The sequence below is a fragment of the Lipotes vexillifer genome, unplaced genomic scaffold (assembly GCF_000442215.2).
Source record: "Lipotes vexillifer unplaced genomic scaffold, Lipotes_vexillifer_v1.1 scaffold149, whole genome shotgun sequence".
Classification (NCBI taxonomy): domain Eukaryota; kingdom Metazoa; phylum Chordata; class Mammalia; order Artiodactyla; family Lipotidae; genus Lipotes; species Lipotes vexillifer.
In genome coordinates, this window is record NW_006779962.1 from 2,304,621 (window position 1) to 2,319,952 (window position 15,332).

The 15,332-nt window shown below is 38.9% G+C and overlaps 1 protein-coding gene across 1 annotated transcript in view; it reads left to right on the plus strand.

Moving 5' to 3' along the window:
- The first annotated feature begins 5,501 nt into the window (after positions 1 to 5,501).
- The window catches only part of SETX (senataxin), a 64,516-nt gene continuing 54,685 nt past the window's right edge, over positions 5,502 to 15,332 (plus strand). Inside the window, exons 1-5 of the mRNA XM_007453112.1 lie at positions 5,502 to 5,678; positions 6,963 to 7,173; positions 9,199 to 9,308; positions 12,846 to 13,065; positions 13,833 to 13,952. Of these exons, the coding sequence (XP_007453174.1) occupies positions 5,502 to 5,678; positions 6,963 to 7,173; positions 9,199 to 9,308; positions 12,846 to 13,065; positions 13,833 to 13,952 (838 nt within the window). The remainder of the gene's footprint in view (positions 5,679 to 6,962; positions 7,174 to 9,198; positions 9,309 to 12,845; positions 13,066 to 13,832; positions 13,953 to 15,332) is intronic.

Here is a 15,332-nt window from a genome sequence, read left to right on the forward strand (position 1 = left end):
TGGGATTGTTTCTTTAATTTCTCTTTCTGATCTTTTGTTGTTAGTGTATAGGAATGCAGGAGATTTCTCTGCTTTAATTTTGTATCCTGCAGCTTTACCAAATTCATTGATTAGCTCTAGTAGTTTTCTGGTGGCATATTTAGGATCCTCTATGTATCGTATCGTGTCATCTGCAAACAGTGACAGTTTTACTTCTTCTTTTCTGATTTGTGTTCCTTTTATTTCTTTTTCTTCTCTGATTGCCGTGGCTAGGACTTCCAAAACTATGTTGAATAATAGTGGCGAGAGTGGACATCCTTGTCTTGTTCCTGATCTTAGAGGAAATGCTTTCAGTTTTTCACCTTTGAGAATGATGTTTGCTGTGGGTTTGGTGTACATGGTCTTTATTATGTTGAGGTAGGTTCGCTCTATGCCCACTTTCTGGAGTTTTTATCATAAATGGGTGTTGAATTTTGTCAAAAGCTTCTTCTGCATCTGTTGTGATGATCATACGGTTTTTATTCTTCATTTGTTAATATGGTGCATCACATTGATTGATTTGCATATATTGAAGAATCCTTGCTTGCATCCCTGGGATAAATCCCACTTGATCATGGTGTATGATCCTTTTAATGTGTTGTTGGATTCTGTTTGCTAGTGTTTTGTTGAGGATTTTTGCATCTATATTCATCAGTGATATTGGTCTGTAATTTTCTTTTTCTGTAGTATCTTTGTCTGGTTTTGGTATCAAACTCATAGAATGAGTTTGGGAGTGTTCCTTCCTCTGCAATTTTCTGGAAGATTTTGAGAAGGATGGGTGTTAGCTCTTCTCTAAATGTTTGATAGAATTCACCTGTGAAACCATCTGGTCCTGGACTTCTGTTTGTTGGAAGATTTTTAATCACACTTTAAATTTCATTACTTGTGATTGGTCTGTTCATATTTTCTATTTCTTCCTGCTTCAGACTTGGAAAGTTATACCTTTCTAAGAATTTGTCCATTTTTTCCAGGTTGTCCATTTTATTGCCATAGAGTTGCTTGTAGTAGTCTCTTAGGATGCTTTGTATTTCTTTGGTGTCCGTTGTAACGTCTCCTTTTTCATTTTTAATTGATTTGAGTCCTCTCCCTCTTTTTCTTGATGAGCCTGGCTAAAGGTTTATCAATTTTGTTTATCTTCTCAAAGAACCAGCTTTTAGTTTTATTGATCTTTGCTATTGTTTTCTTTGTTTCTATTTCATTTATTTCTGTTCTGATCATTATGATTTCGTTCCCTCTACTAACTTTGGGTTTTGTTTGTTTTTCTTTCTCCAGTTCCTTTAGGTGTAAGGTTAGATTGTTTATTTGAGATTTTTCTTGTTTCTTGGGGGTAGGCTTGTATTGCTCTACACTTCCCTCTTAGAATTGCTTTTGCTGCATCCCATAGGTTTTGGGGTTTTTTAAAAAATAATTTTTAAAAATTAAAAAATTTTAATTTTTAAATTAAAAATTGGGTCTTTGGGTTGGGTCTTTGTTGCTACGTGTGGGCTTTCTCTAGTTGCGGCGAGCAGGGGCTACTTTTTGTTGTGGTGTGCAGGCTTCTCATTGCGGTGGCTTGTTGCAGAGCACGGGCTCTAGGCACATGGGCTTCAGTAGTTGTGGCACGTGGGCTCAGTAGTTGTGGCTCGTGGGCTCTAGAGCACAGGGTCAGTAGTTGTGGTGCATGGGCTTAGTTGCTCCAAGGCATGTGGGATCTTCCTGGGCCAGGGCTCTAACCCGTGTCGCCTGCATTGGCAGGCGGATACTTAACCACTGCACCACCGGGGAAGTCCTCCTGTAGGTTTTGGATTGTCGTGTTTTCGTTGTCATTTGTCTCTAGGTATTTTTTGATTTCCTCTTTGATTTCTTCAGTGATCTCTTGGTTATTTAGTAACGTATTGTTTAGCCTCCACGTGTTTGTGTTTTTTATGTTTCTTTCACTGTAATTGATTTCTAATCTCATAGCGTTGTGGTCAGAAAAGATGCTTGATATGATTTCAATTTTCTTAAATTTACCGAGGCTTGATTTGTGACCCAAGATATGATCTATCCTGGAGAATGTTCCATGTGCACTGGAGAAAAAAGTGTAATCTGCTGTTTTTGGGTGGAATGTCCTATAAATATCAATTAAATCTATCTGGTCTGTTGTGTCATTTAAAGCTTGTGTTTCCTTATTCATTTTCTGTCTGGATGATCTGTCCATTGGTGTAAGTGAGGTGTTAAAAGTCCCCATTGTGTTACTGTTGATTTCCTCTTTTATAGCTGTTAGAAGTTGCCTTATGTATTGAGGTGCTCCTATTTTGGGTGCATATATATTTATAATTGTTGTATCTTCTTCTTGGATTGATCCCTTGATCATTACGTAGCATCCTTCCTTGCCTCTTGTAACATTCTTTATTTTAAAGTCTATTTTATCTGATATGAGTATTGCTACTCCAGCTTTCTTTTGATTTCTACGTGCATGGAATATCTTTTTCCATCCCCTCACTTTCAGTTTGTATGTGTTCCTAGGTCTGAAGTGGGTCTCTTGTAGACAGCATATATATGGGTCTTGTTTTTGTATCCATTCAGCGAGCCTGTGTCTTTTGGTTGGAGCATTTAATCCATTCACGTTCAAGGCAATTATCGATATGTATGTTCCTATTACCATTTTCTTAATTGTTATGGGTTTGTTTTTGTAGGTCGTTTTCTTTTGTGTTTCCCACTTAGAGAAGTTTCTTTAGCATTTGTTGTAGAGCTGGTTTGGTGGTGCTGAATTCTCTTAGCTTTTGCTTGTATGTAAAGCTTTTGATTTCTCGGTTGAATCTGAATGAGCTCCTTGCCAGGTAAAGTAATCTTGGTTGTAGGTTCTTCCCTTTCATCACTTGAGATATATTGTGCCAGTCCCTTCTGGCTTGTAGAGTTTCTGCTGAGAAATGAGCTGTTAACCATATGGGAGTTTCTTTGTATGTTGTCATTTTTCCCTTGTTGTTTTCAGTAATGTTCCTTTGTCTATAATTTTTGTCAATTTTTTTTTTTTTGTGGTACGCGGGCCTCTCACTCTTGTGGCCTCTCCCACTGCAGAGCACAGGCTCCAGATGCACAGGCTCAACAGCCATGGTTCACGGGCCCAGCCACTCCACGGCATGTGAGATTCTCCCGGACCGGGGCACGAATCCGTGTCTCCTGCATCAGCAGGCGGACTCCCAACCACTGCGCCACCAGGGAAGCCCTCATTTTTGTCAGTTTGATTACTGTGTGTCTTGGCGTGTTTCTCCTTGGGTTTATCCTGCCTGGGACTCTCTGCGCTTCCTGGACTTGGGTGGCTCTTTCCTTTCCCATGATAGGGAAGTTTTTGACTATAATCTCTTCAAATATTTTCTTGGGTCCTTTCTCTCTCTCTTCTCCTTCTGGGACCCCTATAATGTGAATGTTGTTGCGTTTAATGTTGTCCCGGAGGTCTCTTAGGCTGTCATCATTTCTTTTCATTCTTTTTTCTTTATTCTGTTCTGTGGCGGTGAATTCCACCATTCTGTCTTCCAGATCACTTATCTGTTCTTCTGACTCAGTTACTCTGCTGTTGATTCCTTCTAGTGTATTTTTCATTTCAGTTATTGTATCGTTCATCTCTGTTTGTTCTTTAATTCTTCTAGGTGTTTTTTCTTTAATTCTTGTAAGTCTTTGTTAAATATTTCTTGCATCTTCTTGATCTTTGCCTCCATTCTTTTTCCAAGGTCCTGGATCATCTTCACTGTCATTTTTCTGAATTCTTTTTCTGGAAGGTTGCCTATCTCCACTTCATTTAGTTGTTTTTCTGAGGTTTTATTTTGTTCTTTCATCTGGTACATAGTCCTCTGCCTTTTCATCTTGTCCGTCTTTCTGTGAATGTGGTTTTTGTTCCACAGGCTGCAGAATTGTAGTTCTTCTTCTGCTGTCTGCCCTCTGGTGGCTGAGGCCGTCTAAGAGGCTTGTACAGGCTTCCTGATGGGAGGGACTGGTGGTGGGTAGAGCTGGGTGTTGCTCTGGTGGGCAGAGCTCAGTAAAACTTTAATCTGCTTATCTGCTGATGGGTGGGGCTGGGTTCCCTCCCTGTTGGTTGTTTGGCCTGAGGCGACCCAGCACTGGAGCCTACCTGGCTCTTTGGTGGGGCTAATGGTGGACTCTGGAAGGGCTCATGCCAAGGAGTGCTTCCCAGAACTTGTGCCACCAGTGTCCTTGTCCCCACAGTGAGCCACAGCCACCCCACCCTGCCTCTGCAGGAGACCCTCCAACACTAGCAGGTAGGTCTGGTTCAGTCTCCTATGGGGTCACTGCTCCTTCCCCTGGGTCCCAGTGGGCACACTACTTTGTGTGTGCCCTCCAAGAGTGGAGTCTCTGTTTCCCCCTGTCCTGCCGAAGTCCTGCAATCAAATCCCGCTAGCCTTCAAAGTCTGATTCTTTAGGAATTCTTCCTCCTGTTGCCAGACCCCCAGGTTGGGAAGCCTGACATGGGGCTCAGAACCTTCACTCCATTGGGTGGACTTTGTGGTATAAGTCTTCTCCAGTTTGTGAGTCACCCACCCAGCAATTATGGGATTTGATTTTATCGTGATTGCGCCCCCTCCTACCATCTCATTGCAGCTTCTCCTTTGTCTTTGGTTGTGGGGTATCTTTTTTGGTGAGTTCCAGTGTCTTCCTGTTGATGATTGTTCAGCAGTTAGTTGTGATTCTGGTGCTCTTGCAAGAGGGAGTGAGCGCACACCCTCTACTCCTCCGTCTTGAACCAATCTCTGAAAGTAATTTCATTTAACCCTTCTTACTTGAGTTTGGATGGTGGAGGCTGTGATGGTAGTATAAAACCCCAAATTAGAGACAGTCAAAAACTGTAAGTTTCAAACTTAGTGGTAATAGGTTTGTAGCTATTATATTTGCAACCATTACAGTTTATACTGCGTTGATGAGCAGTGAGTTATGGGCAGCAATTCATACACACATGTGCAAATTCATGTGTATATATACTTTCTAACCAAGAGAAAATTCTTCTTTATATGAGTTTTTGTTATTGGTATGGAGTAGTATTTGTGGATTTTTTAGGTTTCCAGGGATTTCTGGAACATGGCCTCAGGGAATGTGAAAGGTTTCCTGAGCTTTTCACTTGACTCCAGTGCATTATTAGAACACTCCAAAATCTGTACTTTGAAAACATTGATAGTTCTATGTCTCTGTGTATAATTTCCCATCAGTACTGTATAGTTGTGAGCCTTCTTTATAACACAGCTGTATATTGCCTTATGATGTTTATTACTAACTGCTTTCATTATTTTTCATGTGTCACAGGTAAAGTTTTTACGAGTAGGCTCAGATTGAGTTTAGCCAGTGATTGATAAGCTGGCCAGCAGAATGTTCTGGATATGGTCGAGGCACATTGTAAGTTGAAGACATGATCATTAGTAGGAAATGTACCCATTCTCCACCAGAATAGGCCTGAAGTGTTGTGGGGTTTTTTTCTTTAGTCTTTCCATGTCTTCTTTTCTGGATACAGGTACAGAATGAGCACGTGTTGTTGGTGTACACCAGGTGGTATTTCCACCATTGACTTCCTGCAACACTATGCATCTGAGACCCACTCCAGTGAATTTCGAACAGCTGATGAAGACCTCTGCTACTGCTTAGAGTGTGTGGCTGAATACCACAAAGCAAGGGATGAATTGCCATGCTTACATAAGGTACTTTACATTAATTGGGCAGTATTTTTCAGAGCTTGATAACTAGGAAGAGAATAAATTTGAACTCTGTTGGAAGCATTCAGGGAACTGACAATGTGATTTAAACTGTGAATGCTAATATACTTCTAGTATCTAACTCATTGCCTGGTAGATAGTAGGTGCTGAGTAAATGCTTATTTTTATTTTTTTAATTTTTTGCGGTACGCGGGCCTCTCACTGTTGTGGCCTCTCCCGCCGCGGAGCACAGGCTCCGGACGCGCAGGCTCAGCGGCCATGGCTCATGGGCCCAGCCGCTCCACAGCATGTGGGATCCTCCCAGACCGGGGCACGAACCCGTGTCCCCTGCATCGGCAGGCAGACTCTCAACCACTGCGCCACCAGGGAAGCCCTAAATGCTTATTGATTGATGGAATTGAATTGAAATCTAATTTTCAGAATTTTATAGCAGAATAGCAGAATTTTATAATCCTCCACTTTTAGTCATTTTGATGTGAAACAGTTTCATGAAATGAAGTGACGTATGGAGTTTTTTGGGGTTCATGTTTTAATGTCATTGTGTTTGACATTGTTAACAGCCAGGTATCTGAATGGCTTGGGTTATTTTTTATTGGCTAATAGTTCTTTTTTTTCCCCTCTCCTCATTTTTTAATGGGTAAGTGCTATAAATCAATAAAGACAAGCATTTTTTCATTCACAGTAACCAAAGTGAAACATATAATTTTAAATATGTGGCTTTGAATATTGGTTTATTATATTTATCTGATGAAAAATGGAATATAGACCATAGAGATATGTATAATAATATAGAAAAGAGGAGGGGGATGATTAGTTATGAACCTTTTGAGGAAAACTTTTACGTTTACAAAGTTTCCTAGCTATGAAGCTAACCACTGTCTTTATGCTGAAGCTGATGTGTCAAGGTAGTTACCTATGGCTGGAACATAGAAGGGAAGTCAGAGAAGGCCCAGCTTGTGCCTTGGTAAAGAAGCTCCAACTTCTCATTCCTTTTCAATAGAGTATAGTTGACAGAGCTGTTGATAGCAAAACTCTGCAAGAGCAATGTTTTAAACATCTCATGCTCTATGTACTCACGTTCATGTATCATAAAAGCCACTTTTATGTTTAGTGACTGTTTTCTTTAAATCTAATATATGATATTTAGTACTTCTTTAAACTTCTGAATTTTTATACTTAGGAAAAGGCTTTCTAGAAGGATCATCACATCCAGTATATTTTGTTGATAATAAGATATAAAGCACACTGCCCGTTTTTCTTTTCCTGTAGGTTTTATGGGAATTAGAAACCTCACGTCTCATAAATCACTTTGAAAAGGCCATGAAGGCAGAAATTGGAGACGATGACGAGTTATATATAGTAGACAACAATGGAGAGGCACAGCCGTTTGACTTTACTGGCCAAGACTTTGAAAATAAGCTTCGAGTTCCTCTTCTTGAAATACTGAAATATCCTTATTTGCTTTTACATGAGCGTGTTAGTGAGTATCTTGGGTGTTTCACAGTTGCATCCTTTTTTTTAATTTTAAGAATTGTAAGAAAAAAAAGAATTGTAAGAATTTGGGTTTATATTGAAAATCTGTTTCTTAAACATATGATTAGGATACTTATTATTTTTTTTTCCAAACGTTTTATTTTGAGCATTTCCAAACCTAGAAAAGTGAATTACACAGTGAATACCATGTACACACCACATAGATTCTACAGTTGCTAACATCTTGCTGTATTTGCTTTATCACATATTTATTCATCTATCCATTCAATTAATTTTCATTCTTGGAATTTGTCTGTAGCAGGGTTTTTCAAACTTGGCACTGTTGACATTTTGGACTGGATAATTCTTGGTCGGTGAGGGACGTGCTGTTTATTGTAGGATGTTTAGCAGCATCCCTGGCCTGTCTCCACTAGATGCTGGTAGTGACTTGCTCTCCCTAGTTGTGACAACCAAAAATGTCTCCAGATATTGCCAAATGTCCCTTGGGAGTTGGGGGTCAGGGCCAGTGAGGGACAAAATCGCCAGGTTGAGAACCACTGGTCTGTAGTAATTTTCAGTAATCACTATGGCATAGCATATTATGGCTGCCTAGATTTTGGTCATTTATATTTGCATTTCTTAATATGAATCTCTTGAAGACGTTTTCCTGATCTATCAAATCTAATGAAATAACATACCTTTAAGGCACCCACTACTATATCTAGTCCGCATTCAGATTTTCCCAGTAGTTGCAAAATGTGTTTTTTGGACGATTTATTTAAATTAGAGTCCAATCAGGGACTGTGCATTTGGTTCCATATTTCTTACATCTCTTTTAATCCAGAATAGTTTACTCTTAGATATATGTGCACAGATATAGATATAGATAGATAGATTTTTTTTCTCTTTTGTCATAACTTTGACTTGCTGCGACCAAATGGTTGCCCTAAAGAATAATGTGCTTCCTGGACTTTTCTGATTTCTTCCTTGTCATGTTATTTGACTTGTTTCTCTGTCCTCTGTATTTTCAGTAAATTGAAAAATATATCTAAAGATTTATTAGATAAATCAGTGCTTTGTAAATAAATTCGAAATAACTAGATTTTTAAATTCTAACAAGTCATTTTTCAAACATTTATTAAAGAGTACCATATCCAGAAAAGTATATAAGCTTGATTTTTCATAAACTAAACACACTTGTATAGCTGGCACCCAGGTCAAGAAACAAAACATCATCAACACACCAGGAGCTCTCCTCTTGCTTTTCCAGTCATTGTTCCTCCTTCCCAAAGCTAACCACTGTCACTACAATATTCTTTGAAGCTTGACAAAATAAAGTTGATTCATCTGATATGGTAAATGTATGAGTCTATTCAGTATACTTCTGAAAGAGTGATGAAGAAATTTCCATAAAGCAACAGGGATTAGGATAGTGGTGGTACAGATAGACTAATGGAACAGTGTAGAGAGTCCAGAAGTAAACCAAATATATTTGGGGAATTTACTCTTTGGTGATGATAACATTTCAAACCAGTGGAGAAAATGGATTACTCAGTAACTGAGAGTAGGACAAAATAGCCATTTGGGAGGCAAAGCTGATTTTATCACTGTGGTACAAGATAAAGTCCTCATGGATCAGAATGTAAAATGCTAATGGAATTGGACCTATAGCCATACTTCTAAGAAGATGCCCTCTGGAGATAATTATGCCCAGTGTGAAAAAAGATGTTTGTACTAGGAAAGTCAGAGCAATTCATAGGCACACACTATGATCAACCTACCGGTCTTTCAGCAGCTAAATATCATTCCTACATTTACAGCATTTTTATGCCTCAGTTTAAAAAAAAAAAAAAGGAACAACTTTTCATTCACCATTCCTACATTTACAGCATTTTTATGCCTCAGTTTAAAAAAAAAAAAAGGAACAACTTTTCATTCACTTACAGAGCAACCAAAGGATCCAAATTTAGGGAATCTTGATAAGTTGATAAGATTTATGTCTTATGTTTACTGCCTTATTTTTTCTGTTTAGATGAATTATGCGTTGAAGCACTTTGCCGGATGGAACAAGCTAACTGCTCCTTTCAGGTTTTTGACAAACATCCAGGGATCTATTTGTTTTTGGTCCATCCCAATGAAATGGTGAGTGTGAGTGTTAGGCAGTGGACGAAGGAAGGTTTTATTTTTGCGCCTGTAGTGTAGATATTAACTATAATAGAGGTTTTCTGTTGTACTTCGTTTAAAATATTTGCCAAAATGATTCCCTTGTTGTAACGTTACTGCAGTTAAGGAGGGGGTGCTGGGGGGGCTCAAAGAAGAGAGTTAAGAGAGTAGGGAAACACTTCTGACAGGTGATGCTTCAGTTTAAAAGACAAATGAGGGGATAATCTGAACTCCAGCGTGTTGACCTGAACTAATGAAGAAGGACTGTTCTCTCTTGCGTTTCTTGCTTTGCCTGCCCCACTCCAAGCACGTGGAAATACCAGTTAAAACACTTGAAATAATTATTTTGCTAATAGCTGAGATTTTTAACAGGGGATGGGGTAGAGGGGAGGGCAAGGAAATTCAGTTCCTAGGTGCCAGACAGGAAGAGGAACTGAGAATCAGAACAGCAGGTAGGCAGAAGCAGAGAGCGACACCAGAGGCTCGGAAACTGACTTTGAGCTGATTGCTGGAGTTTGAGGACTTCTCATCATGTGGCGAGGCAGCGTGTGCAGTAGGACCTGTGCACGTTGGCCTCTAGAACTGAGTTACACAACGTTAAGACAATAGCCATGAGGGTTGCTCTGCCAATAGAAGGATAGTAAAGAGGCTTTTTTTTAAGTGGCAAAGAAAGAACGTGGTAATGGGGTTTCCAGTCAGAATGGTGGTGAATTTCAGTCTCCTCTGTGCCAAACCCAAACAATGATAGAAAAAAATTCAAAAAGTGGAATTCTAAAAGGTATAATAATCACACTTTTCAAAAGTAAGTGTTTCTTTGGACCAGTAATGGAACAGAAATACAAAGTGATAAATGGTGGAAACCTGTATGTACGCTTGGGTGGCTGTAGGTAGCAGGGGACTGAGTTTGTGCATGATAATAAGAAATACAAATATACTCCAGGCAAGGGTAGAACCAGAGTCAAGGCCTGTGCTTAAAATAAGGGTGGGGCTTTCCTGCCTGTGAAAGAAGATTGACAGAAAGTACAGCCAACTGCTCTCTGGGACTGGCTTTCTTAAAGCTGCGAACCAGTAGAGGAAGCTGGTCCAGCTGAGCAACCAGGACGTGGGCCAAGCACTTGCAGGCTTGGTGACTGGGTCTGCAGAGCCAGGAATGACTGTATTCTTCATTATGTATGTGTTTTTAGAGGTGAGGAAACTGAGTCAGGAGACTTAACCACAGTTACACAGGCTAGTATGGTGACGGATTTGTATATAGGCAGCCTGACTCCAGAGCCCTAATGCTGTTTTTTTTAAGTTTTTATTTGAAAATACTTTAAAATTTTCAGAAAATTCTCAAAAATAAAAAAGTAGAAAACACCTGTATACTCTTTAGCTGTATTCACCAATTATTAATGTTTCACTCCATTTGTTCTATCATTTGCTTTCAGTTAATTACAAAGCTGTTTGTTTTCTGAACCATTTGAGAGTAGGTTGCATATATCATAGCCATTTGCCCCTAAATACTTCAGTGTGTATTTCCTAAGAATAAGTATATTCTCACAATATTATAAACTTCAGTGAATTTAACATTGATACAGTAAGGCCTGTTTTCCAGTTGTGTCATGTGGTCCAGTGTACTTTGTAGCATTTTCCCCCTGTACTTCAGTATCCAGACCAGGATCAGGATTTACATGTAGCTGTGTTACATTAGTCTCCCTTAATCTGTAACATTTCCTCAGCCTTTCTTTGTCTTTTATGACAATTACATTTCTGAAGAATAGTCATTTCTGCCTCCCTCCCATTTACAAAACATAGAATGCTTTTCGTTTTGGGTTTGTCTGATGCTTGCGCATGGTTAGGCTTTGGTTATACGTTCCAGCTGGAGTACTACATAAGTGATGGATGTTATGTCCTTCTCAGGGTGTCAGATACACAGGCATGCCGTGTCATTCGGCCTCTCATGTTGATGTTAATTTTGATCATCTAGTTGAGGTGTTGTCCAGTTTCTTCACTGTACAATGTCTATTTCTTAAGTACTCTAAGATCACATAAATACCTTACTCCTCACCGAAATTTTCTCCTAAATTTAGCATTACCTGATGGTTCTTCCCTGAGCCAGTTTTTCTAAGGTTGCAAAATAATTTCAACCCCAGCACTTTACATATTTACCAGTCAGCACTTGACATTGATTGTACTATAATCAAGAGCCATTTTCCCTGCTCTTCATTTATTCATCTGTTTGTTATAAGTTATAGACTCATTGATTCCTTTGTATTTTTTTGATAGCTTAAAATTCATTACTTAATTATGTTGGCATAGAGCCCATTCTTTTGTCCACTGGTTCTATGTTTTGTAAACTTTTCTGCCCATAACCTAAGTAAAAATGTTCTTCATCGAGTTCACACACATATATATACGTATGTGACCTAAACATTTCACAAGACGGTACTTACTGTTAAAATGAAGGTTGCCCACTGATTTTTTAAAATTTTATTTAGTTTTTAAGGTTGGTTGTGATCACTAAATTCAATTTGTAGTGCAGAATAAATTTAAAATCACTTCCTTATGCTATATTGCCATATAGAGGTGACCTTTGATTTCTTCTGAGGTTTCTCTTTTCATTTTTCTTCCCTTTTTTTAACTTTCTATTATGGAACATTACAAACATACAAAAAATAGATTGGTGTAGTGAACCCCCATATATCCATCACTGTGCTTCATCTGTTATCAATATGTGGTCAATATTCTACTCCTGTTAAGTTACCGCAAATCTTAGACATCAGAGCATTTCATCCATAAAATACTTTAGTACATGTATCAAAAAGGTAAGTGCTTTTAAAAGAAAACAATTACATCAACACACTTATAATAATAGTAATAATAAGATCATATTTCTAGTCAGTGTTTAAGTGAGTGGAAATTATTATCTCACAAACGCTTTATTAGGGTTAGTTCAAATCAGGATCAAGCAAGGTTCACACATCGCATTCCAGTTGACCCTTGAGCAGCGTGGGTTTGAACTGCATGGGTCCTCTTATACACAGATTCTTTTTAATAGCATGTAGTATAGTACTACACAGTTCGGGGTTAGTTGAATCCATGATGCAGAACCGGGGTATGGAGGGCTGCCAACTATGTTGTACTTGAATTATATTAGTATATTCAACTACGCAGAGGGTAGGTGCCCCTAACCCATATGTGTTGTTCAAAGGTCAACTGTAATTAGTATCTTCTGTCTTTTTTTTTTTTTCTGTCATCATGGACCTTTTGGTTTATTTCCTTTAAATGTCTGAAAATCATGTATTTTTCCTAAAGTACTTTATTCTGTATGATTGTCTTTTTCTTCCAGTTTTATTGAGGTATAATTGACATACAGCACTGTATAAGTTTAAGTTATACAGTGTAATGATTTTTTTAAAGTAGAGTTGATGTATCTCGTGTCTTTTATAATCTGTAGAGAATCCTATTTTAACTATATGCTTGCTGTATGTAGACAATTGTGTGTAAAATGAAGTAATGAATGTGTTATGCTTTTAGGTTCGGCGTTGGGCTATCCTGACCGCAAGAAACTTGGGAAAAGTGGACAGAGATGATTATTATGACTTAGAGGAGGTTTTGACTTGCCTTTTTAAAGTCATTGAGTTGGGGCTTTTAGAAAGTCCAGACATTTATACTTCTTCTGTCCTTGAGAAGGGTAAACTGATTCTTCTGCCTTCACACATGTATGATGCTGCCAACTACAAAAACTATTGGCTAGGTGAGTATTGTTCCTACACAAATATAATTGGTATTTTCCAATATTTCTTATGATTATCCTGCAAGGGAAGGGATCTCTTTTGGTAATCTGATCAAAATTGCTAAATAAAGGATTTCATAGTTCCCAATTCTTGTTCTGTCATTAAATTGACTATTACAACATCTTGTCTTTAAACATTTTTTATCCTAGAAATCATCTGTGTAAGAGGTACATTTTCAAGTATGGCAAATAGATCTTCTATTTAAGGCAGTATTAGATGTTACAGTATTAGCATAGCAGCTGACCTTAATAGGGTTTTGATCTATTGAAACAGGTTTAATACCTCTTTTCCCATCTGTAAAATATTTCCTGGAAGAAAGAGATACTAACTTTGGTTTTCATCAGGTTGTATATTGACTTAAAATATTTCTGTCCTACTTCATTGATTCAGAGTCTTACAGTCATGTGTATATTTGGCAGTGATTGGTACTTGAAATATAGTGATCTTAAAATTTAAGGGGTTTTTGATTTTATGAGATACAAATTGTGTGGTAGTCATTTTGGAAATGGTTTTCTAACCAAGTTTGTGCCATTTTCCCTTTTTATTCAGTCTAAAGTTGTGTTCTTAGGAGGAGTTGTATATGAACGTCTCAGACTTCAGTGTCTGAGGCACTGGATACTGTTTTGTTTCGTCTTACTGCCTTGTTATTCTTTTGCCAACTAAACTGGAGAAGGCATTAGAAGAGTTTTACTTAATCAATTCAAGAAAACTATACATGATCTTACAGGTATTTGCATGTTGCTGACCATTCTTGAGGAGCAAGCCATGGATTCACTGTTGTTGGGCTCAAACAAACAGAATGATTTTATGCAGTCAATACTTCACACCATGGAGAAGCAATCAGATGGTAATAAACTATTTGCTGAATATTGCGATGATGGTGCACTTTGAAAATACTAGTGTCACTGTAAGAATTTGGGTGTATGATGTGGAGGACATAGTGAACATTTTATGGTTTTGGTCACAGAGTCAGAATTTTAAATTGGAAAGGACCTTTAGAGTTTAGCTCAGCACCTTACTTTCATAAAAGAAGAAACTGAGCCCAAGGAAGTTAACTTACTTTTTTAAAAATTAGTTTATTTATTTTTGGCTGCGTTGGGTCTTTGTTGCTGTGCATGGGCTTTCTCTAGTTGCGGCGAGCGGGGGCTACTCTTCGTTGCAGTGTGCAGGCTTCTCATTGCGGTGGCTTCTCTTGTGGCGGAGCACGGGCTCTAGGCACGCAGGCTTCAGTAGTTGTGGCACACGGGCTCAGTAGTTGTGGTGCATGGGCTTAGTTGCTCCACGGTATGTGGGATCCTCCTGGACCAGGGCTTGAACCCCTGTCCCCTGCATTGGCAGGCAGATTCTTAACCACTGTGCCACCAGGGAAGTCCCTTAACTTACTTTTTCACGTTGAAATACCCAGCTAGTGGTAGAATCAAGACTAGAACCTAAAGGAGGTAAATTTCTAATGACATGATAGTTAAAATTTTGCAGAAAGCTTCCCCTATCCCACTGTCTCCCTTTTGCCTGGTTTCTCATTTCACTTTGGTTCTCTAGGGTTCCACCGTCCACGATGGTGGCTGCCTGCCGGCCAAGTGTGGCTCTTTACATTTACATTAATGAAACTTAAATAAAATTAAAAATTCAGTTTTTCAGTCCCACTAGCTATACTTCAAGAGCTGCCTGGTGGCTACGGTATAAAACCATTTCCATCATCCCAGAAAGTTCCCTTGGACAGCGCTCCCCAGATAGTCTAGAAAGTAGGGTCTCAAATTGTCACGTTTGTTATTAGAGCCAGCTTAGTTTTGCTCATGGTTTTATTGGGCTGATCAGGGAGAATCTGTACTAGTGTTTCTAATCTTACCTTCTTTATGAAAGGATGACTCAGTAAAGACCAAGCATGCCAAATTTAATGAAAACATAAATATAACTTTTTACCCACATTCACTTCTCCTTAGGCAACTTCAGCATGGATATATATTCTTTTGTGGGGGATTCTAAAAGAAATACGTAAACGTTATTTATTTATTTTTTTGTGGTGCGCCGGCCTCTCACTGTTGTGGCCTCTCCCGTTGCGGATCACAGGCTCCGGACGCGCAGGTTCAGCGACCATGGCTCACGGGCCCATCCACTCCGCAGCATGTGGGATCTTCCCAGACCGGGGCATGAACCCGTGTCCCCTGCATCGGCAGGTGGACTCTCAACCACTGCGCCACCAGGGAAGCCTGCTAGATGATTTTTTTTT